Raw genomic sequence first — 24,847 nt, 5'->3', positions numbered from 1 at the left:
GCGCAACCCCAGCTCGGACAGTCTTGGTCGTTGTGTACTTGGGCAAGACACTTCACCTGTTGCCTACTGGTGGTGGTCAGAGTGCCCGGTGGTGCCAGTGTCCGGCGGCCTCAAGACATTTTGATTCATTTGCTGCAGGGTTCAATAAGATTTTTCAGAGGGACAACCTAACGCACACTCTGGTTAGAGTTCTTGGTCACTTTTGATTTCTCATTTCTTTCAGCAAAGCCAGGAGTGTGTCCTCGCAAACGCTGGGACTTTGGACTGTGTGTTGAATCTTGCTCTCATGACTATGACTGTCCTGATAACGAGAAGTGCTGCCCCAATGGATGTGGACGTGAGTGCATGGCTCCTGTCGGAGGTGAGAGATGAACAAAGTAGCAAAGATCACTCCAAAGTGAAAATTATCTGCAAGATATTTCATTTATTATATCATCTACAATAGAAAGAAGAGAAAAAGAGTGATTGCAAAGGATGTCTCTACCTGACTTATTTAATTGAACTATAAAAAAAACATTTACTTGCAACTTCATGAAACTTGACAGGTCAAGAGGTCAGTTTTAAATATGTACGTTGTATATACATACATATATGTGTGTGTGTGTGTGTGTGTGTGTGTGTGTGTGTGTGTGTGTGTGTGTGTGTGTGTGTGTGTGTGTGTGTGTGTGCGCGCACACATAGGACAAAAAGTATGAGATGGAGGTCCAGCACTGTGACAATCAGAGCAAAACAGAAAGACACGATTTTGAAGTCAGATAGGGTGAAAAAGAAAATTAAATCTTGAGTCAATAGACAGAAATGTCATTGAGACGACAGGGAAAGAGGATGAGTGAAAAGACGGCTGGAGCTAATTAAGCGTTTAAAGACATATTTGCAATTAACTTGAAGATATTTTAACAAGCAAGTTTATTTTGCCTCAGACATGTTCAGTTTATAATCTGCTGCTTACTGTTTATTACTAAAATGTGCATGTTTGGTTTGTTTCATTAAACAGCCAAACTGGCAATACACATCAGACTATCTCATTTCCACTTTCACAGCTGACTATGCTTCTGCTTTAGTGTTCACAGTGTCAGCATTTACTTGCTTGTCCTGTAATACTTCTAGGACCACACATGCTGCCTAGGATACCTGCTCAGATCTACATGTTTGATTTCTTCTTAAGAGGCTGTGTATTTAATTAAATCTTTTTAAAATATAAGAAGTAGTTTAAAAATAACATTTAGGCTACATTTACTGCACTCTCTAGTTGGAGTTCTTTGTTTGTACTAATTTATTTTTCCTATCAGCAAAGCCAGGAGAATGTCCTCGCAGCACCTGACTGTTGGACTGTGTGGTGAACTTTGCTCCAATGACAGTGACTGTCCCGAATAACGAGAAGTGCTGCCCCAATGGATGTGGAAATGAGTGCATGGCTCCTGTCGGAGGTGAGAGATAAACAAAGTAGCAAAGATCACTCCAAAGTGAAAATTATCTGCAAGATTTTTCATTTATTATATCATCTACAATAGAAAGAAGAGAAAAGAATGATTGCAAATAGGGCTGCTCGATTATGGCAAAAATGATAATCACGATTATTTTCACTGAAATTGAGATCTCGATTATTTGACGATATTTATTTAACCCTTTAAGACCTACCATAGAACCAAGTCCGCCAGAGCTTATATTATTTTTTTACATGTTGTAGTGCCATTTGTGGGAGCATTTCAAGTTGCTATACATCAATACAACTGTTATAGCCCATATTTTAATAATATGTATGCATTAAGTCCATAGTAACTACATTAATTGCAAAAAAGTGCAATAAACTACAAAAAAAATTGAAAATCGTTTTTGTTTTTTTTACATATATTTCTACTTGGAGAAATTTAAGAGGTTTATCCCTCAAAACTTTAAATACAAAAAAGTTGCAAAAAATAGTTTACAACAACAGGAAATTTATTTTGAGTGTCTTCATAGTTTTATTTTGGAGATACAGCAATTTTTATATACTGCAGGAAAAACAAAAAAACAATCCTATGATGCAAATTTGCAAAGAAAACAGCAGGTGCATCAAAATAAACTATTTCCAGCAGTGCAATTCGAGTTCTAAGCATCCCAGAAACTATTCAGAAAAGTCAAACATGACCAGTATAGGCTTTTAAGGCCTACAAGTAAAAAAAACTACATTTTCCGCGAAAATGACGTCACTTCCGGTTTCGGGCAGGAAATGGCGGAAATGCCATAGTTAGCGGTGACGTCTGTTTTAATGTGGAAGTGTTACGAACAGCTGATCGGATCGGCAAAGCGTGTTTCTGGAATATTATGTTTTTGTTCCTGCAAGCGCTTTTTATGCAATCTTTGCAAAGCTTTATGTGGAAGGAAACCGTGACCGAGGACAAGCTGATGGCATGAGATGTAAGTTTCATATGCAAAAAAAATATTGTGCTAGCTTACAGGTTCAGGTTCTACAGGGATTTAAAAATAGTTACACAAAACGGAGCGTGCAGCTCTGACCGGCTTTAAAGGGTTAACAATAACAATGTATTGAATAATGACTTTAAAAAATAATATAAAATAGTGTGCAACACCACTGAAGTTTTTTTACCTCTCTTTTCAACCAACGGCAGTCACTCTCCTCTCCAAATAACTTCTGCTTAGCTTTCCGAGCTTCCCTCGGGTCCTCTTAATCAGCGGTCTCCAACCTTTTTTGCGCCACGGACCGGTTTATGCCCGACAATATTTTCACGGACCGGCCTTTAAGGTGTCGCGGATAAATGAGGGAGGGGCTAATAATCGGCTCAGTCATTTTTAATGATCGTTGAAAGCCCAGATCGTAATCGTGATTAAAATTCGATTAATTGAGCAGCCCTAATTGTAACAGTTCTACTTTATTTAAGAAAACTATTTAACAATAGGCATACTATGCAACTTCACTGCACTCAAACTTGCAGTACTTGTGTAGTAAATACCATACATGTTGTGTTTTGTGTGTTGTGTGTGTGTGTGTGTGTGTGTGTGTGTGTGTGTGTGTGTGTGTGTGTGTGTGCGCGCACACATAGGACAAAAAGTATGAGATGGAGGTCCAGCACTGTGACAATCAGAGCAAAACAGAAAGACACGATTTTGAAGTCAGATAGGGTGAAAAAGAAAATTAAATCTTGAGTCAATAGACAGAAATGTCATTGAGACGACAGGGAAAGAGGATGAGTGAAAAGACGGCTGGAGCTAATTAAGCGTTTAAAGACATATTTGCAATTAACTTGAAGATATTTTAACAAGCAAGTTTATTTTGCCTCAGACATGTTCAGTTTATAATCTGCTGCTTACTGTTTATTACTAAAATGTGCATGTTTGGTTTGTTTCATTAAACAGCCAAACTGGCAATCACACAGCATCAGAACTCTTATCTCATTTACCACTTTACCACAGCTGATCTATGTCCTTTTCTGCTTTAGTGCCTCCTCCCAAACCAGAATGTCCACAGCATCTTAAGCTTGCTCTGTCACGTAAGGGGTGTAATGACTGTCCTAGAGACCACACATGCTGCGTCTATAATGGTGATGAAGTCTGCGTCCCTTCTGTTCTCAGTACGTCTCACAATGTTTGATTTCTTCTTAAGAGGCTGTGTATTTAATTAAATCTTTTTAAAATATAAGAAGTAGTTTAAAAATAATATTTAGGCTACATTTACTGCACTCTCTAGTTGGAGTTCTTTGTTTGTACTAATTTATTTTTCCTATCAGCAAAGCCAGGAGTGTGTCCTCGCAGGCACCTGACTGTTGGACTGTGCGTTGAATTTTGCTCCAATGACAGTGACTGTCCCGGTAAAGAGAAGTGCTGCTCTACCAGATGTGGACGTAAATGCATGGCACCATACGTAGGTGAGAGATGAGCAAAGTATTCTTGCACACTTAACCCATGTGGGTTAAGACCCAAACTGGTCCCTTTTTTTACGAGGGTCACACATGGGTTAATGAATCAAACTGAGAAAAAAATGAAAAAATAAATAATTTGATATACATTTACTTACGACTGCATGGAACTTGAGAGGGCAAGAGGTGGTTTATTTCCAGGAAAGTTGTGTTACATTTCTTCATGATGACCTGGTTGTTTCGGTACTGCAAACAACCTCATGGTCATTAATTCATTTGAGGGTTTAGTAATCTAATGAGATCACATCTAGAGGGAGAGTTTTTCTTTAATGTTTTCTTATTCTTTTCAGTGAAACCAGGAGTGTGTCCTCACAGACGCTTCGATAACATAATGTGTGGCGAATTTTGCTCTAATGATAGTGACTGCCCCAATAATGAGAAGTGCTGCTTCAGTGGATGTGGTCATCAGTGCATGGCGCCTTACACGGGTGAGATATGAACAAAGTACCAAACACTCCCTAAACACTTTTCAAGTGGTTTAAGGAATTGTGTAACTAAGCCTATTCTTGACTTTGGTGTGTCTGTAAAGACTGGTACCTTGTCTGAGGCCTCCACGTGTGTGCCGAGTACTACTATCATGATGGTCAGGGTCCAGGACATCAGACGTGCTGCAGGACAACCTGTGATTACACCTGCAGTGAGCTCTGCTGCCAATCTATAAAAAAACATCATTAAACTTACTGTGACCATCTCTGCAAATGAATCCAAATCACTTTTTCCTTCTTTAGTGCGATAAGCACTTCCTGTTTCTGATGATAATCATGTCTCTCTGATTTTTTTCAAACTGACATATTTGTCTTACAAATAAAAAACGGTGTGTTGGCATTTTATTCTTGTTCTCTTATTTACAACATGCGAGCTTACTTCAGTGTGAAAATATTGAAGAAACAGTGTTTCACTATGAATAGTATATCTGTTCCATTTCTAATTACATAGTTATAGCATGATGCCTCGTGTGTTTCTTCTTTATATATATACCAATAAAAATTGCCCCTCACCTGTTGAACTGTAGCAAGAATGGAAAGTGCTTATTGTCAGAACACAAAATTATCCAGATGGATTATCAAAACATTCTGTTTCTCACTTGTGTCTCAAACTGGATTTTAAAAGCATTCATTCTTTCACAAATCTTTGTAAAAGCAGACTGCATGACTAGGTGCTTAATTTTATGCACCTGCAATAACTGGACTGAAAACCCCTGAATTCAGAAAGAAAGTGTGGCCCCATACGTTCATCAACATAGTGTACCTGCTTGAAAGTGCTTAAAATTGACACGTCACTAATGTAATGAGTCAACAAATCAAATGCAATACTTTATGACACTCAAGCATTTGTATTTACCTTAAAAAGTGTAACTAAAATTAGTGCAAAAAATGGTAAAGGGCTTCCCCTTTTATCTACAATCACTAGAATCGCTTGGAAAACAAGTGATTTCCTGCTTTGAAATGTAAGAAAAAGTTCCCTCTAAGCCTGAAGGGAAAAAGAAGGAATACACACATGTAAAGGAAGCTCTTAAAACATGTGATTATCCTAATTGGGCTTTTATCAAGTAAGCAAAGATGCACAGAAAAGAAGATCAGAGACCAACTAGGGAGGATAAGAAAGACAAACGCAACAACATTGTCATCCCCTATGTAACCGTTTTATCAGAAAAACTCAGGAGAGTCTTCTCCAAGCACGACATCACAGTTTACTTCAGACCCAGCAACACACTCAGACAAAAACTGGTTCATCCCAAACACAAAACTCCTAAACACAATCTTAACAATGTAGTATATGCTGTACAGTGTAGTGAGAAATGCCTAGACCTCTACATTGGAGAGATCAAACAGCCACTTCATAAACGCATGTCACAACATAGAAGAGCCACCTCAAGACTCAGCTGTCCATCTGCATCTAAAGGACAAAGGCCACTCCTTCGAGGACACCAGTGTTCACATTTGAGAAGAAAGATGGTTTGAAAGAGGAGTGAAAGAAGCCATTTATGTCCACTGTGAGCGACCATCTTTGAACAGAGGCGGTGGTTTACGACACCAACTGTCAGACGCCAATACAGTTTTAAGATCACCTCCCAGACGCCTTAACACCCACTCACCTGATGAGAGGTGTAACATCTTCAAGCAACTTAAAGAAGTCCAGACGCTTTTCTTTCCAAGCTCCTTAGCCATATTGTGAAAAATGCAAAACAAATTGAGGTAGACTAAGTATATTAGTTAAAGACTGATATTCCGCTATTTAGCGCAAGATAAACAAGTTAGTTTGCTGTAATGTCACAGGTTTAAAGCCATAGTTCGGTTATATCAACTAGATATAGTTGATATGTGTGACCCCCCTTTTGTGAGTGTGGACGTTTCCTCTCGTTGCTCTTTAAATGCTTTGCTTCTTTTATTGTTTTTTATCGATTTTTATGCTTATTTTTTCCCTTTTTTCCATATGAGCTTACCTGCGATAGCTTCTGAACACTTATAGATCATTAGGACTAAAGCGTTCTTAACAGAAACAGCAACATTTTTATAGTTACCGTATCTTCAGCGCTCCGTGTGTCTGTGGCCTAGACACAGCTGAAGCCTGATTACAGCGTCTGGGCACCGAATAGCCTCAATAGCCTGGAAAGGTACTAACCGCTAGGCTAACTAGCAACAAGATGCCTTCCCTCTACACAGATGACTACCACAGCCTCCTGCAGAAGATTGCAGTACTGGAGACAAAAATTCATCGCTTAGAAGTAAACGTGGAGGTAAATGGACTGTGTGGAAATGAAACAACCTTGCTTTTGATTCAAAACAATGGCGATGAGCAAGCTAGTACACAGCTAAGGAGCACAGATAACATGACCAAGAAAGTAGACTCTGTGCATTATAATAAATCCTCAAGCAATAATCCCCCCTTGGACTGTCTTGGTGCAAAACCAAGACATAAATCATGTCTCCTGGAAGGGGGAGGACATATCACAGGCAGGGCACAGCAAGCTGAAATCTCTGAAACCGACTGGCCTTCACTTCCTACGAAACAGAAGCTCTTCTACCCCTGTATACAGGAGGAAACAGGACTGGACAACCGTGAATAGGAAGGTTAACAACAAACCTCCAAAACAACTGAATGTGAAACTGCAGAACAGATTTGCTCCACTATCAAAGGACCCTCTATATCGGACAACCATCCATCTAAAAGTAGCAAAGTAAGGTCTGAAAATCTGTTGAAAAGTAAAAGGCCACAGGGAAAGCTAAAGGCTAGGCCTGAAACTCTGATTGTGGTTGACTCTGCCGTAAAGGATGTACAAAGGATGTGCGGTAAGAACACTAAAGTCCTCTGCTTTCCTAAGGATATGGTCAACAACCTGAAGGAGAGAATTCTTCAAATCGCAGATGAATATCCAACTGTGACAAACATTGTTCTGCATACAGGGTCAAACGATGTGTCCAAACAACAGACGAAGGTTCTGAAACCGGACTTTACTGGATTATTAAATACAGTAAACTCTCTGAATGCAGCTGTATTCATCAGTGGACCTTGTCAGGTTTATATTGTTGATTGTCATTTATGCTTAGAAATATCTACTCATATATGCTTAGAGTTTTATAATCAATGTCATGTTGGTAGAGGTTTGATCCTTAGTAGTCTGTGGAGACTCTGTGTGCCTCCCAGATCACTCTGGCATGCACACACAACTTAAGGTCAGGACATACTTACACAACGCACAGGCAAGGTACTCTTTGTGTGTAGGTAGACGTCATATGTTAATGAACCTATGTATATTCATGTAACCTCAATAAAAGAGCAGTGTTACGGGGGAGCGGACGAGAGCAACTGGGATCAAGCGAAGGAACGGCGTTTGTCCAGTTCTCTCCCGTGCACGAGAAACATAAAGAACTTTGCCTACTCGTGTCTTGCTTTTGCTGTGTAGTAAATTGTCTTGAACGTTCCAGCGAATAGGTTTAAGCTACAAACCTATCAGACCTGTACCCGTCAGAGGAGGAGACAAGAGATTCAGCAGGTTGTTTGCACTGAATAAATGGCTTATATCAGCATGTACTGACCACTCAGTGCATTTTATCAACAATTTTAATATTTTTTGGGAATGCAGGCATCTGTTTAAAGCAAATGGATTTAATTTTAACAAGTCAGGGGTGAAACTGTTCACCTCCAACTTGTTTTATTCCATACGTCATCCATCTGTGCTTGGTGCCAAGGCTGAGATAAACGAGGAGTTATCTCATAAAGAGGAACAAACAGTACTGCAAGAACAGACAAAGCCCAGCAGAAACCTCGAGGAGGAGCCTCATCTGCCCCCACCTGGGATGAGCTTCAGAAAGGAGAGACATCAGAGGGGTCCTTATTTGCCTCCAACTCTCTCAACAACACCAACGACCAGGACCAGGAACCATGACCTTCCCTAGTCCCCCAAACCCCTGACAGGCCATCACCCTCCTCCCCCTCCCTTTCTCCCTCCTCGCCACACCTGAAATTCACTGAGGAGATGATGGAGCGGGTCAATGCTGGGCTCAGATCTACCCCCCGACCCAATCCCTTTTTGTCCCCCAGAGCAACCAAAGGTTCGCCATCGAGCCCCACCCTCAACAGAGCAATCGAAGTTACAGTGCCCAGCCTCGCCCCTCTTAGTTCCTCCTTACCACCTTCATGCTCTGTTTCCGCAGTCTGATGTTGTTGTGTGGAGGGTCCAGGCTGCGAGGATTATGGCAGTGGTGACTTTTCCCAGGAGAAGCTGAGCTTCACACTACACACTAAGGTTTTAAAATTTCTGTACTTTTAGGAGACATGTGGCCTGGTCAAAACACAGAGAGCTGCACTCTAAAAGATCTTTAAATATAGTAAACATACCTTGTGTGCCACAGACTGCTCCCAAACACGAGGGGGCAAATAATACCTCTAGAACACTTAAGTTGGCTTTATTAAACGTTAGATCTTTAGCTGGGAAAACATTTTTAATTAATGATTTAATCACTGAGCACAGCCTTGATTTTATGTTTTTAACTGAAACTTGGTTGGACCAAAGTAACAGTGGAGCTGTTCTCATCGAGACGACCCCTCCTAACTAAAGTTTTATCAGTGAGGCCAGGGTGAGCAGGAGAGGAGGAGGGGTTACTGTTTTATTTAATGAATCATTTCAATGTAAGCAGCTATCTCCTAGAAGTTTTCAGTCTTTTGAATATGTGGCTTTACAGCTGAAGGCTCCATCCAAAGTTGTGTTTCTTAATGTTTACAGGCTTCCCAAATACGGCACAGCCTTTTTTAATGACCTCAGTGAACTGCTGTCTGTGATCTGTGTTGATTTCGACTGTGTAATTATTGTTGGGGATTTTAACATCCATGTGGACAACCCTCAGGACAAAGGGACTAAAGACCTGAGTAACACTCTGGGCAACTTTGGGCTGACTCAGCATGTAACAGAGGCCACACATAATAGAGGACACACTCTTGACCTACTGATCTCCAAAGGCCTGAGCATTTCGAATGTTACTGTGTCTGATGTGGGCCTGTCTGATCATTACTGTGTTTTCTTTGAAAGTAAAATTTCAGCCCACACAAATATATCAACAACAGTGATCACAAAACGGTGTATAACTGAATACAGTAGTGAGATATTTAACCAGGTCTTCCCCTTAACACCTGGCCTGTCCAGAGGTTCAGTCAATGAGCTCGTCAATAGCTTCAATGCTAAAATGTTAAATGTAATGGACACTACTGAGTGCATTCTTTAGAATTAAAATACAGACTAACATAAAGTTTGTATTCCCATAAAATAATATTATTTTATCATTACATTAATGTAGAGCAAGGTTCTGTTGGCATGCCATAAAAATGGGTGGTAGAAAGGTTCTTCAAAGAGCTACTTTTACTTTCTTGTTTTGAGTGCATTTCACAGCTGGTACTTTTTCACTTTTACTTGAGTGAAGAAGGTGAATCATTACTTCAACTTTTACTGGAGTAGTTTTTAACAATAGTATCTGTAATTCTACTTCAGTACAGGATGTCTGTACTTTTGCCAACTCTCGTCATGAGACGGTAAGGAATACAGATTAATTTTGTTAAAAAAGAAAGAAAGAAGGAGCACAGGAAAATAGTGAAGAGCCAAGGGGCTGAAGGAACAACTGAGCAGATGTGGAAAGAATAAAGAAAGAGCAGGACACAGCACAGCAAGCAAAGCCACATGAATGGTCCTGTCCACTGTAAACGAGACAAACTGATCCCTGATCTGAATGCACTCTAGATAATTTTTTTCTTGTACCATGACTGAAAATTATGTATTTTTTTTTCCTGTCAAATATCTGGATTGTTTCAAACAGGTGTTAGTTCACATGGGATAAGTGAAGACTTTTTAAAAAAAATTCCCATATGGCTGTCAGAAAGGTGTTTACGGCTTTTAAGCAGCTTTGATGCTTTGAGCTGGTTCTAGGGCCAGCCATGAGTTGCCCATACCACTTGGTCTGATCCATTTTGAAACACGTAGCAACCTATAATAATGGATTGGATTTATATAGCGCATTTCAAGGCACCCAAAGTGCTTTTACAATACCACTATTCATTCACTCTCACATTCATACACTGGTGGAGGCAAGCTACAGTTGTAGCCACAGCTGCCCTGGGGCAGACTGACAGAAGTAAGGCTGCCATATCGCGCCATCGGCCCCTCTGGCCATCACCAGTAGGTGAAGTGTCTTGCCCAAGGACACGACGACCGAGACTGTCTGAGCCGGGGCTCGAACCAGCAACCTTCCGGTTACAAGACGAACTGCCAACTCTTTGAGCCACGACCGCCAATTATGTGAATATTTTGTTATTCACATAATTATCATATGGAGCAGTTGGAGAAATGCTGGGTTTCCCAGCAAAGGGAATAAGGAGGCCCTGGACGGAACGCCCACAGCCAACTGAGGCAGAGGCCGGCCATCCAGGACGTGTTCAGGGCCTGCTGATGCCACAGCATACAAGGCCAAACATTTAAAGAGACTGCTTTTTGTTTTTATGTTTTCGAAATTTTTTCTGAATCATTTGTGATATTTAGCTTGAAAGGTGCTATATAAATACAATTTTACTGACTTACTTAATGTATTCATTTTGTCTCATGATGGGTTTTCATTAGAGCTATTTCCTTACTTCTAATTAGTTTGGAATACTTTTTACAATCGATCTACAAATGCAATAAAAACATGTTGGGTGTTACATCACGAGACAGCAGTAAATTTTGTGTGCTGGCACCATTTTATCAGAGTCAGGGGACCCAATCTCATACTCAGGCAGAAGGAGCTCAGTGAGACTTATCTGAAGATCTGAAATCTAACACACACTAAGCTGTGTGTCAGCTCATGCAGAAACAAATTGTAATTGTGCAGACAATCTCACGAATTTCTCCCTGTTCCTACTGTCACAGATATGACATAGTGATGTTTCGTTGGTATCATCTACAACAGATAAAAGAAGAAAAAAGTGACAAATTTGCAAAAAGCCTGTCTGGAACTTGGTAGAAAGGCTAAACAGACAAGAAATGAAAAAAAAAAATTCAAATGCAGGTATATGGATTTGTTTAGAGTCAAAATATTAATTTGTTATCCTACAAAACAATAATGTCATATACATTAGGTGAGACTGAACAAAATTCTGGTATCAGAAATAATGGATATGCGTACAATAAATACTCGTTGTTAAATGTGATTTAGATAACTTCATAGCTTCATCTGAAGAACAGGAACAATCAAAAAATAAACAAGGACACAGTGTACACAAGGAAGCAGGGGACTGAACAAGATAGTAACAATTATATATGAGAGAACAAGGAGAAATATGTGATTCATTTGATACTTTTATAAATCGTAGGTACCAACAAGGTATAGCAATATAAGAAAGTCAATTGTGGGAAAAATCTTCTTAATGTTCTTCATGAGCATGTCGTTGTTGTCTTGCTATATGAAGAAGATATTAAATACTGTGTAGATGTTTTACTAAGATGAAAACACAAGATTCATATTATCATTTCAGCAACAAGGAACGTAAAAAACTAAATGTTTCTGATATGACACCTTATCAGAGAGAATATAAGACTACAAGCACAACGATCCAGCATCATTCAACTGGCCACTCAGTCAGTGGTTGTGCACATTCTTTTGAGCAAGAGGTGAACATGGACAAAGGCTGTTCTACAGTTTGTGTATTGATTGTAGCACTTTGTGCATTGGTGCACTTTGGCACTGTTTTTTCCACAGTGAAAACTGGTGGCATTTTCACAGGTGAGTTTGGGTTTTTCTTTTTTACTTAGACGTGTTCAGCTCATAACTGTCTTCTTAACAATTCTTTCTGAAATGTGCATGTTTGTTAGTTACTTATATGGTCTGTTTGGGGACCACACAGCATCATAACTTTTGGCCCAATTACCACACCTCATTCATATCCTTTTCTGCTTCACTGCTTCTTCTAAAACCAGAATGCCCACGCCATCTTAAGCTTGATCAGTCATGTAAGGGGTGTGAGCACTGTCCTAGAGACAGACTTCTTGAGAGAGGGTGTGGAGTAAATTTTTGGTCAAACATTCTCAGTTTATAAAATGAGAGATAAAAAAGTTTCTTCAAGTTAAATCCACATTTACCACCCTCATTCCGTGAAACAGAATTCAAGAAAAACAGAAGAGGAAGAGGAGAGAGGAATTTGCTGCACTTCAGGAATAGCTGCTGCACAACAAAATACTGTGATAGTGACTGGCAGGGTCAATGCATGCAGACAATATAACAGCATGCAATCTTTGACCACAAAAATGAAACACAGCACTAAAGTAAAGTGAAAGGAAAGTGAGATCAAACAAAAACACTGCCTGCTTACAGATCCTTTCTGAAATGTGCATGTTTGATTTTGTCAAACAGCCAATTTGGCGACTGCAAAGCATCACAACTCTTATTCCTCACAGCTCATCCGTGTCCTTTTTTGCTTTTCTGCTTCTTTCAAACCCAGAATGTCCACGCCATCTTAATCTTGCTCTGTCACGTAAGGGGTATGAGGACTGTCCTAGAGACCACATATGCTGTGTCTACGATGGTGAAGAAGTCTGTGTCCCTCCTGTTTCCAGTACGTGTCACAATGTTTAATTTCTTCTTAATAGGGTGTGGTAAATCTTTCATTGAGTCTTCTCAGTCAGTAGAATGAGAGAGAGTCTAAAAATCAAATAAATTCCAGTAAAATCCACATTTACTGCACTTTCTGATTAGAGTTCTTTGTCTGCACTAATTTCTCTTTCCTTCCAGCAAAGCCAGGAGTGTGTCCTCGCCGGCGCTTGCACAACAGGCGTTGTACTAAATCTTGCTCTAAAGACAGAGACTGCCCCAATAATGAGAAGTGCTGCTCCAACGGATGTGGACATGAGTGCATGGCTCCATTGTCAGGTGAGATTGAACAAAGTGACATTTTAACAACCAAGTTTCTTTTGACTCAGATTTGTTCAGCTTATAATCTACTGCTCACGGTTTCTTTCTAAAATGTGCATGTTTGGTTTGTTTTGTTAAACAGCCAAACTGGCAATCAGACAGCTTATAGAACTTTACTCATACCACTTTACCACAGCTGATCCATGTCCTTTTCTACTTTACTGCTCTCCTCCAAAACCAGAATGTCCAAGCCATCTTAATCTTGCTCTGTCACGTAAGGGGTGTAATGGCTGTCCTAGAGGCCACATATGCTGTATCTGTGATGGTGAAGAAGTCTGTCGTCCCTCCTGCTCCCAGTACGTGTCACAATGTTTAATTTCTTCTTGGTGTGTGTGGCAAATCTTTGGTTAAACCTTCTCAGTTAATAAAATGACAGATAATAACATTTCTTCAAGTTAAATCCACATTTACCACCTTCTGGTTAGAGTTCTTTGTCTGCACTAATTTCTCTTTCCTTCCAGCAAAGCCAGGAGTGTGTCCTCGTCGGCGCTTAGACTTTGGACATTGTGCTGAAATTTGCTCTAATGACAGAGACTGCCCCAATAATGAGAAGTGCTGCTCCAACGGATGTGGACATGAGTGCATGGCTCCATTGTCAGGTGAGATATAAACAACATGACAGTTATCCACAGGATATCAACTGCTGCAACACATATCACGTTGCAAGTTGCAAAAAGGCTGTCACTGACCATTAATTTGTGCAGACATAATTAAATATAGGAAAATATATATACTAAGATTAATAATTTAATATATGTATACTTGGGATTGCACGAAATTTGAGAAGGTGAAAACTTGTGTTAATCTCCTTTTTTTGCTTGGGGGTAAGTTGGGTACTGAACAACAAAAACCATTAAGACTCTTGTAATGATGCAGTATCAGACTGCACAAGTCTTGTCTGATATATGGGAATTAGAGTGTAAATGTGGGGTGGTAATATGAATTTAAACTAGACTTCTCCAGGAAACTCATTCCTTAGCAGGAAGAAAGAGGTCCAATAGCATCATTCCGTGAAACAGAATTCAAGAAAAACAGAAGAGGAAGAGGAGAGAGGAATTTGCTGCACTTCAGGAATAGCTGCTGCACAACAAAATACTGTGATAGTGACTGGCAGGGTCAATGCATGCAGACAATATAACAGCATGCAATCTTTGACCACAAAAATGAAACACAGCACTAAAGTAAAGTGAAAGGAAAGTGAGATCAAACACAAACACTGCTGCTCATTATAACATTTTTCAGTTGTCTGGTTTCATTACTAATATTAAACACAAGCTATGTACCATACACGCCACTATTGGAGCATGGTTGAAAATGAAAGTGTGTCTTAAATGACATGTTATCAGAGAGACTGCAAATCTGTGATCACAAAGACCCGGCATCCACTAACTGGCCTTCTCAGCCTGTGGTTGTGCACTAGTACACAGACAGTATTTTTGCACACAGGAGCACATTCCTTTGAGCAAAAGATGAACGTGGACAAACACTGATCGACTTTGTCAGTTTTTTGTTTGTTCTGCTAGAACTTACTGCAAATTAACAGGCAAATTTTTTGTTTTGGTTTTTTTGGGGGGGGCTCAGATGTGCTCAATTTATAATCTGCCTGCTTACGGATCCTTTCTGAAATGTGCATGTTTGATTTTGTCAAACAGCCAATTTGGCGACTGCAAAGCATCACAACTCTTATTCCTCACAGCTCATCCATGTCCTTTTTTGCTTTTCTGCTTCTTTCAACCCCAGAATGTTCACGCCATCTTAATCTTGCTCTGTCACGTAAGGGGTATGAGGACTGTCCTAGAAGCCACATATGCTGTGTCTATGATGGTGAAGAAGTCTGCGTCCCTCCTGCTCCCAGTACGTGTCACTATGTTTAATGTCTTCTGAAAAGGGTGTGGATTAAATATTTGGTTAAATCTTCTCAGTTAATAAAATGACAACTAGTTTAAAAATAAAGTTTGCACATACAAATTGTGCTAGATCTTGCTTTGATGACAGAGACTGTCCCTTTATTCTGAAGTGTTGCTACAATGGATGCGGACATGAGTGCATGGTACCAGACATAGGTGAGATACGAACAAAGTGACAGTTATCTAAAGCAGCGGCCCCCAACCTTTTTTGCCCCACGGACCGGTTTATGTCTGACAGTATTTTCACGGACCAGCCTTTAAGGTGCCGCGGATAAATACAACAAAATAAAACCAGTACCAGTACCCAAAAAAGAAAATTTATTCATAACACACTGGAAAAGAGCCAGGGAAACCGATTTAATGATAAAAACGATAAAAAAATAACGAAACCCTAAAAAAACTATAAATTTCACAACCGAGCTTCAACTCTCGCAGCCCGGAACCAAACAACTCACAGGCCTGTACCAGTCTGTGGCCCAGGGGTTGGGGACCGCTGATCTACAGGTTATCTGTTATCATGTCATCTACAATAGGTAGAAGTCAGAAAAGGCTGTCTCTAACAATTGTGCAAAAAAAAGAGAAAATGTTTAATTTCATACACATTTCCTTGAGATTGTATGAAACATGAAAGATTGAGAACTTTAAAAAAAAAAAAGCTTGTTAGTCTTCTTTATGACCATGTGTTTCTTTGTGTACTGCAGACCAGAGATTTACTGCTGTCATTTTGTGTGAGACTGTATAAGTTTTGCCAGATATTTGGGAACTGGAGTGTACACGTTGGGTGGAATCTAACTTGAAACGAGAGATTAATCAACTGGATCTCCATGAGACTCATACCTTAGTTGAGAAGAAGGAAGTGCAGTAAGCATCCTTCAGAGAAACAGGGTGGCCACAGCCTAAAACACAATCAAATGTTTCACAATTTCCAGAAACTCTTAGAAGAGATTTTTATTAATTTACTGCAATTCAGGGTTCAATAAGGTCAAAGGATATCTTTCAGAGGGACAACCCACCACACTCTCTGGAGTTCTTGGTCTATACTCATTTCTCTTTCATTTCAGTAAAGCCAGGAGTGTGTCCTCACAGACACTTGGGCCACGGACGTTGCCTTGAATCTTGCTTTAATGACAGAGATTGTCCCTTTTTTGAGAAGTGTTGCTCCAATGGATGCGGACATGAGTGCATGGCTCCCTACAAAGGTAATAGATGCACAAAGCAGCCAAGACCCTTTAAATAATTCACCAAGTGGTTAACGGTATTTTGTAACTAATCATATTTTTGGGTTTGGTGTATCTGTGAAGGCTGGCTGCTGCCCCCTGCCTGAAACCACCTCCATGTGTGCTGGTCAGTGTCCAGGAGAGCAGAAGTGCTGCAGGACATCCTGCGGTCATGCGTTCAATGAGCCCCGCTGATTAGAAAGTACCAAGTCAATCTACATTAAACATCTTTACACATTTACTATGGCCTTCTCTTTAATGCAATACTTTTTTTCTTTCTGTAATATTATTAAGACTTTCTTTTGCTGATGATGACAAATGTTTTTGTAAAGGCAGACTGCGTGGCTAGGCACTGATTATATGCGTCTGTGACAACGAGACTGAAAAAAACACCTCAATTCAGAGAACAGGGAGTGTGGCTCCAGACCTGCTGCTTTTACTTAAATCTACTTCAAAACAAGTGATTTCCTGTCCCATTAAAGATAATATTCATTACTTTTAGGTATCTTTCTTTGTATTTGTTTGTTTGTGAGAGTATTTGGATATCGTGTTTTGGACAAAGTTTGCATTTAAAAACAAAAAAGAAACCATGTTGAATTCACTCTGACATAATTTATCTCTGTATCTGATTGTTCCTAGTAGGGAGATTGAAAAGAAGCAATAATCTCTCCATGTAAGCTCAGAGGCTTCAGAGGGCAGTGAGATATCAAATCAGAATAACCTGATTTGTATTTTATTACAGTTTCCTCACAGTAACATCATGCACTATGATTTAATGGAGTTACAGTTTCAAACTTCCAGAAAACAAATCTATGTTCAAACTAGAGCTGCAAAAAATAAAAATTAAATAAAAACACCGACACTGCTATCAACAAAAAAGGTATTTTAAGCACAGCTATCGAGTTTTTATAGTCAGTGCATGCCTGGTTTAGACACTGCCCATTGGTTTACATAAACAGATATAATATGATGATATTCCATTTATAGTCGCATATAACGTTTGAGCATAAGCTAAGAAACAAGTCAAGATAGGAACACGAAAATATGTATCTGACAACCTCCTTTCTTACAGAAAACATGACTCATGTTCGTCACTTTGTGGTGAAAGGAAGCAGCGGCATCAACCCTTACTATACCATTCTCGTGTGATTCCTCTGGGAAGTAAAGTATCTTAAATTAGACTGTGAGTGATATGGATTTTGGCCCGTCAAGCTGTGGGCCCTCCTCCACAGCAGCCTCAAGCTAACAAGCTAATTAATAGGAGGCAACAAAAAAGAAAGCTTAAGTGGGAGACTGACTGTGGTGCACCTTTACACCACAGATAAAATACATTATTAACACATTCAAAGCAAATGTAACATTTTTTCTTCTGTAATTGGCAGCAATTAACAGCATCCAACATTATTAAGGGTAATTTTGTGCTGAGGATGTTTAACACTGTCATAGATTTGTATAAATGATACCTGCTGCTAAAGCAAAACACACGGCTGTTTCCATTATTGCTCCCCATTCTGTGCAGGGGAGGAATTTAAGTGCTAAAAGCGAAAAATCAGAAGTAAATAGCATGAACATTTCACAGTTTGTGAGCACACAAAAACTGCAGAAAAATGAGTTTGTCAGAGTGGCCATATGTAGAATTTCACACACTCAATTTGGAAAGCTCTGTTGAAACAACCAGTTAAAATCAATCGTTGACATCTTTCAGTCCTATTTCCAAATAAAAAATATTTCAGTTTTAATCATTTGGCTTGTTTTTATCAAGCCAAATCTTCATTTATTTATTCTTTACTTTGTTTATCATTTCATTTTATCAGTGCATCCCTAGTTTTAGCACAGCCTACTAATTTACATAAATATGATACTATGTGACAATATTCAGTCAATAACAGCATGTAATGTTGGAACAAAAACTAATAAATAAGTTAGATTGGAAGACTAAGACATGTTCTCCACCTTGTGGAGAAAAGAAGTAGCTGCTTGAGACTTACCAACACTTCTTGTAGAATTTCTGTGGGAAGTAAAATATTCTGCAATGGACTGTGTGGTCTGCACAGTGGTGTACACGCCAAGCACACACCCAACTAAACTGAACAGAGAGGCCATCCTCCACATCACCCTTAAGCTAACACGCTAAACAATAGTTATTTTGTAGAGTCATAAAGTCATCTCATCCAGTAAATGCTGTAAATCATCACCAGAGCATAAATGATTAGTCTTAAACAGAATCATTATTAATATTGTGGACACCGTAAGTATGTAATTGATGTGTGATTTAAACAATTTAGGGCCCAACACTGACCCCTGGGGGACACCAGAAGCATAACTTCCTTCTCTAATATATGAGCAAGAATTCATTTAACTTCACAAACTGGTGCCAGTCTCTTTAAAAAAAAAACTCTGAAATTACTTTAAAACTCCTCATCTGATCTATTGTATCAAATTTGTTTCTGAAGTGTGTAAATAATCCATCCGCATATTGTTTTTGTTTTTTTGTCTATGGAGTCGAATAATGCTAGATGGAAATGCGGGCTGGTTCACTGGTTAAAAAGAAAATAAACCGCTTCGCACATGTCAGATACTGTTGGAGGAGAAATTGATTCATTTGCTGGAAGCACTAAAATAAAGTGAAGGTAAAATGAGGTCACATGACAAAAACTATTGGTCATCATAACATTTTTCAGCTGTCTAGTTTTATTACTAACATGTAAACAACATTAGAAGATTCATACCACAGTACATGCCATATTTTATCTGTAACTCTACAGGCACAAGGACCCAGCATCCTCTAAGTGGCCTGCTCAGCATGTGGCTATGGACTAGTGTACAGTATTTTTGCACACAGCAGTACATGTTTTGAGCAAGAAGTGAACATGGACAAACACTGGTGGACAATTTGCGCATTGGTTTTAGCATTTTGCGCATTAGCGCACTTTGACACTGTTCTTTCAGCGAGCGCTTGTTGCAAAATAACAGGCAAGTTTCTTTTGACTCAAATTTCTTCAACCCATTATCTGACTGCTTACGGATTCTTTTTGAAATGCGCATGCTTGTTTGTTTAGCAACCAAATTGGTAACCGCTCAAAATCATAACTCATGTCTCCTTTGGCACGGCTGATCCGTAATGCTTTTCTGCTCTTTTCTTTCAAGTCTCAGCTGTCTAAAAGTCAGTCAAAAGGCCCGTGTACCACACTCTCCCGTTCTATCTCTTTGTCTATACTGATTTCTCTTTTCTTTCAGTAAAGCCAGGAGTGTGTCCTCGCAGGCGCCTGGGCTACGGACGGTGTGCTGAATTTTGCTCTAATGACAGTGACTGCCCCGACAAGGAAAAGTGCTGCTCCAACGGGTGTGGACATGAGTGCATGGCACCGTACGTAGGTGAGAGATCAACAAAGTAGAAAACACCCCCATATACATCCCAAGTGTTTAAAGGTATTTTGTAACTAATCATATTTTTTTGACTTCGCTGTGATCAGTGAAGCCTGGCGGCTGTCCTCTGCCTGAGACCACCCCCATGTGTGCTGAGTACTGCTATCACGATGGTCAGTGTCCAGGAGATCATAAGTGCTGCAGGACTACCTGTGGTCATGCATGCAGTGAGCCCTGCTAAGGAAGTCCATCATCTACATTAAACATCTCTCCTTTTTAAACGGACACATTTTTCCCACAAAGAAAAAGTAGCCTGTTTGCATTTATTCCTTGTTCTCTTTTTTTTTTTACCGCGTGTATTCTTACTTCAGTGTGAAAAACAGTATATCTGTTCCATTTCTAATTAAAGCCTTAGAGTATGATGCATTGTTTTTGTTGTTTTTGTATGACCAATAAAAATAGCCCAATCCTGTATAACCTTGCTATAAATGTGTTTTTAATAGATCCTGGAATTCACAAGCCTGTCGGGTTTTTTGAGTCCGTTTCCCTGCAAAAACAAATGATGAAATGTAGCAAGAATGGAAAGTGTTTCCTGGCAGAACACAAAATGATTCAGATGGACAATGAAAACGTTCTTAGTTTTCAGCATTGTTGCACACTTGTGTCTCAAACTGTATTGTGCTGTTTGTTATTTAAAGAACATTTTAGTTTTTTTTATAAATTACTAGTTTGACCAAAGAAAGTTGCAACAATCAGTGACAAGTTCCTTTACTATATCATGTCCGAGGAGAAAACTTGCAGTTTGTAGCAGATCACATATGAACATCAAATTCTACATGTGGAAAGCTGCTTTTCGCTTTGTTTTTGTTCCACACTGTTGGCAAACACACAGGGGTAAGAACTGCTGACCTGGCAAATACAGAGAGACGTCTTTGTTTGTTCCTTCAGAGTCTGTCATCAGTGAGGCCAACTATGTTTACACAAAAATGTGGGCACTCAATGGGAAGTAATAATGTTCCAACTCCTGTTTAATTTAGAGTTGGGAACTTTCATGTCTAGTAATTTGAAAAATGATGTTTGGCAGTTTATTGAAAAGGCAGTGACAGTAATAACAATACAGAACTGCTACTACTGCACATTCACCCAGTGTATATACTATATGTATGTATATATATATTTAAATAATGTTCTTCCTCTACACCCCCCCCCCCAATTTTTGCACATGTCGAGGAGCGTGTCAGGCTACATTTCACTGTATGTTATACTTGTATAACTATGCATGTGACAAATAAAGAACCTTGAACTTGAACATAGTCAAACATTCAAATGGAGCTCACTGTTTTACAGAAATATTTTTCTAGGAAGGAAAACAAACAAAAATGTGTGTAAAAGGCTTAAACAAAAGTAAATGCATGGCAGTATTTTATTTAGTATTTAACATCTACAGGAGCTGCTCAGCCATAGAACCCAGGACCACAAAGCTCCAGGCACAGTTTTAGTGCTGATGTTAATCCCAGCGGTGTTTGGAGTTCTGCAGTTGAGTCAGCAGTTTTGGTGACTTTTAGACTGTATCACCTCAGCCCTTGGTGACACCCCTCTGAAGATCTACATGTCCAACAATTTGTGGCCAAGTTGTTGTGGCTCCTAGATGCCTCCACTTTGCTATATCACCACTTCACCTGATCATTAAATACCTTAAGAGGGAAAAAATTTCATGAACTGACTTGTTGCGGTGGTGGCATCCTATTACACTACCATACTCAAATTTAGTGAGCTCTTTAGAACAACCTTTAACAAATAAAGGCAGACTGCTTGGCTGTTACCTGAAGCAACAGGAGTGAAAGCACCTGAATTTGGAGAAGAGGAAGTGTGGCTCTGTAGTTTTGTCCATAGTGTATTTGTTGTAAGACAACTAAAGTGCTTAAAACTGATGACTTAATAATTCAACAAATAAAAGGTTTTTATTATGCTCAGACAATTGCATTCAACATTCAAAACTGTAACCAAAATCAGTGCCAAATAAATATTTGGTAAAGGGCAGCTCGGTTTTACTTGACAACAATTGATATCCTGTGTAGAAACATGAAAAAAGTTCATTTTATCACTTTTAAGTCTATACTTTTTAGAATTCGTTTCACACAATATATGACATCATACTGGAATGAGTTTTAGAGTTTTTAATGCGCTGTCATGAATGAAGTTTCAATTAAGATAAGCAGCCTAAAAAGAAAAACGTTAGGACATCCTGAAGTGACTTTGACTTGGTGTATCTCATAGTGGCGGAGATCCCAAATAAGTCTTAAGACCACTTAGAGACCAAAAGCGATTATATTTCTGAGTCCAGAGGCTTCAGAGTGCAGTGAGTTATGAAATCACTGTTTCCTCAAAGTATCAGTATGCCTTAATGACAGTGTGGCATTATGTTGTAATGGGTTATAGTATTAAAAATCCAGAAAACAAACAAACAAACAAACAAACAAAAAAACCCTACCCCAAATCCCCAAAACGAAGGGGTATTAAAACACTGCAGCCCATTGCTCAGCTTTGGTTCCTCATATTTATCAAACAAGAACAAATCTTCAACTTCCCGTCTACTTTTTTTGTCCTTAGGCAGCAAGAAATTGCTTTAAAACACAAATGTATCCATCTTATTCAATTCAACAACAAAATCCTCAAGTTGACAGGTTTTAAAACATTCATAGCAGTTCTTCCCTGTATATTATATATTTTCCAGTAGTTTCAACAAAAGGAAAACTTCCTTTCTAAAAGATGCCACTTGGCATGCTCACAAAGCCTCAGAGTGGCGGGACGCCCCTCATCCTTCGGATGACGTTAGCGATCCGCTTGGCCAGTCCTGGGTTGGGCTCTTCGATTTGGAAGCTCCGCGTTAGTAAGTTGTATAGAGAGCCGTAGCCCACAGCCACTACAGTGCATGTCAGGCAGATGACATTGTAAGGCATGCTGAAGTCTGGAGTGGGCAGATTGACAAGCAGAGGCTCTGTGTAGATGCGGACAAAGTAGCTGGACTCTTCTTTACAGGGAAAACTGGTGAGAGAGGAAAATTTGATCATCCCATTTTCTAGATAAACGTGTCTGTGCAGAAACTCAAACAGTCCGTGAATAAAACACAATAAATGTCATTTTCATCAAGATGGGTGGGCGATGGGGGCTGTGTACTTACAAGCTGCTGAAAAGTGGTCGTTCCCGAGTGCTGTTTGTATGCATGGCGACAGTGCTTGGTACAAGAGAACTAATAACTGAAGATCTAAATGTTAAAGACAAGGACAAGGACTTTAGTCAATAAAAGTCTGAAATTAATTTAAAATCCTAAAAAATAAAAAGCAAAAATCATTTGAGAAGCAACACATGTCACACATGCAATCCTACGTGCATACCCGACATAGAAACCGTGGTTGGGATCGGGTGGGTATTCAGTCCATTTGAGCAGAGCCCTCTCAAACTGCACTGTAACCTCAGTCACAGAGTTTGGAGGAAGCTGGATCAGCATCTCCAGCAGGTGGGGCTTCACACGATCCTTAGATGGCTCGTAGTGGATGTAGCCTAGCAGAGGAAGAAAAAAAAACAAGTGACCAATAATACACTGATTAAATGTTCAAACTAGAACTGCACAAACACAAAGGCTCTGGCATCTGCTGTCAAGAAAATTGTATTTTAAACAACTATCAACCCAGAGTTTTTACAGTCAGTGAATCCCTAGTTTAGACACAGATCACTGGTTTATATAAATTACATAATGGGACAATATTTAATCAATAACAGCATGTTATTCAAGTTAGAAATGAACACCAACATATGTATTTGATAACTGTTTCTTACAGAAAACATGACTCATGTTCTCCACCTTGTGGCAAAAAGAGGCAGCTGCATGAACCCTTACTAACCATTCCTGTGGGTTAATGTGGGAAGTCAAGTATCTTACAGTGGGCTGTGAACAGCATGACCGACTTACCCCTGTAAGGTCAAATGTATCATATTTGAAACATGAGTTTTTGAGACCTTTACATCATTAGTGTGATTTCTTTAACCTTAAACCCTTTACACATTTTTGCTGAAGATGAATAGTCATCAATAAATTGCACAGAAATGCTGGTGTAGCAAAAACCATACAAGTCAAAACTCATAATTCATGACAGGTTCAATAAAAACTCCAGCTTCAAGAAAATTAGATTTTTCTGGCAATTATTTCATGGTTCAGATTTTACAGGGTTAAGTAAAAGACTGAATAATAATATCCATCGTTGAAGAAGTCAACATCAAAAATCAAAGCCTGCAAAGATGCTCACATGTCCACAGGACATTTAAGCTAACTAACAGAAGGCAACAAAAATGAAAATGAAATCAAGTTGAAGGCACACAAGTTCAGCTCAAGTGGGAGTCTGACTATCGTGCACCTCTACAAAGTGTAAAGAGAAGGCGGTGTATTCATTTGCCACTGGCAATTTGTGCTTTTAAAGAACATAATTAGCATCATCATGTTGATGTTTGAATCAAGGTATGGGGGTCAGAGGCAGGGGACAGCACCTTCAGAAAGCCACTAAACTGAAAAGATGCACTCATGGACTGTTTCTTTGAGCTGTAAGTGCAACTTTCATTTTTATGTGCAGGTGTTTCATGGCAATAGACAAAGCTGCAAGAGTCAACTAAACAACATGATGTAAGATCTACTTTTCTTCTTTTATTTAATTAAACTTCCTAAGAAATGATTCAGTGGTCATATTCAGATCCATGAAACAGTCCCAGTAAGACTTGCAGACATAGAAACAAAAAAATAAAGATGTATTGCTTTACCTTTATATCAGATCTATTCTACCAAATCAGGCTTGTTAAATAGGTTGCGGGGAGGTGGCTGAGTGATAGTCTTCTAGTTGAATTTGTGATATGCTAATGCTAAACAGCGCAAAGGCTAATAAGATTTTTTTGTAGACTGGTTGAGGTCCTCTCCGTGAATCGCTACCTTATCGTGGTGGAGGGGTTTGTGTGTCCCAGGGATCCCA

At 39.3% G+C, this 24,847-nt stretch overlaps 3 protein-coding genes across 3 annotated transcripts in view; 2 read left to right on the top strand and 1 right to left on the bottom strand.

Moving 5' to 3' along the window:
* The window catches only part of LOC102290290 (WAP four-disulfide core domain 2), a 47,750-nt gene extending 27,444 nt beyond the window's left edge, over positions 1 to 20,306 (top strand). The window contains exons 3-8 of the mRNA XM_042228135.1: positions 12,873 to 12,986; positions 13,804 to 13,941; positions 15,083 to 15,196; positions 16,311 to 16,448; positions 19,704 to 19,841; positions 19,940 to 20,306. Coding sequence (XP_042084069.1) covers positions 12,873 to 12,986; positions 13,804 to 13,941; positions 15,083 to 15,196; positions 16,311 to 16,448; positions 19,704 to 19,841; positions 19,940 to 20,073 — 776 coding nt within the window. The 3' untranslated portion in view covers positions 20,074 to 20,306. The remainder of the gene's footprint in view (positions 1 to 12,872; positions 12,987 to 13,803; positions 13,942 to 15,082; positions 15,197 to 16,310; positions 16,449 to 19,703; positions 19,842 to 19,939) is intronic.
* On the top strand, positions 260 to 4,744 carry wfdc2 (WAP four-disulfide core domain 2). The gene is made up of 6 exons (XM_042228134.1): positions 260 to 361; positions 1,290 to 1,427; positions 3,438 to 3,569; positions 3,726 to 3,863; positions 4,205 to 4,342; positions 4,444 to 4,744. Exons 2-6 carry the CDS (start codon positions 1,352 to 1,354, stop codon positions 4,458 to 4,460), a joined length of 501 nt encoding a protein of 166 aa, XP_042084068.1. The 5' UTR covers positions 260 to 361; positions 1,290 to 1,351; the 3' UTR covers positions 4,461 to 4,744.
* A 1,465-nt stretch (positions 20,307 to 21,771) lies between the features above and the next one.
* The window catches only part of pigt (phosphatidylinositol glycan anchor biosynthesis, class T), a 13,563-nt gene continuing 10,487 nt past the window's right edge, over positions 21,772 to 24,847 (bottom strand). Inside the window, exons 9-11 of the mRNA XM_005948297.3 lie at positions 23,228 to 23,393; positions 23,014 to 23,097; positions 21,772 to 22,877 (exon numbers count right to left, since the gene is read on the bottom strand). Coding sequence (XP_005948359.2) covers positions 22,628 to 22,877; positions 23,014 to 23,097; positions 23,228 to 23,393 — 500 coding nt within the window. The 3' untranslated portion in view covers positions 21,772 to 22,627. The remainder of the gene's footprint in view (positions 22,878 to 23,013; positions 23,098 to 23,227; positions 23,394 to 24,847) is intronic.

The sequence above is a fragment of the Haplochromis burtoni genome, unplaced genomic scaffold (assembly GCF_018398535.1).
Source record: "Haplochromis burtoni strain Fernald_Lab_line unplaced genomic scaffold, NCSU_Asbu1 Contig_306, whole genome shotgun sequence".
Classification (NCBI taxonomy): domain Eukaryota; kingdom Metazoa; phylum Chordata; class Actinopteri; order Cichliformes; family Cichlidae; genus Haplochromis; species Haplochromis burtoni.
Note: the sequence above shows the minus strand (reverse complement) of the source record. Positions and strands in the feature narration are given on the sequence as shown.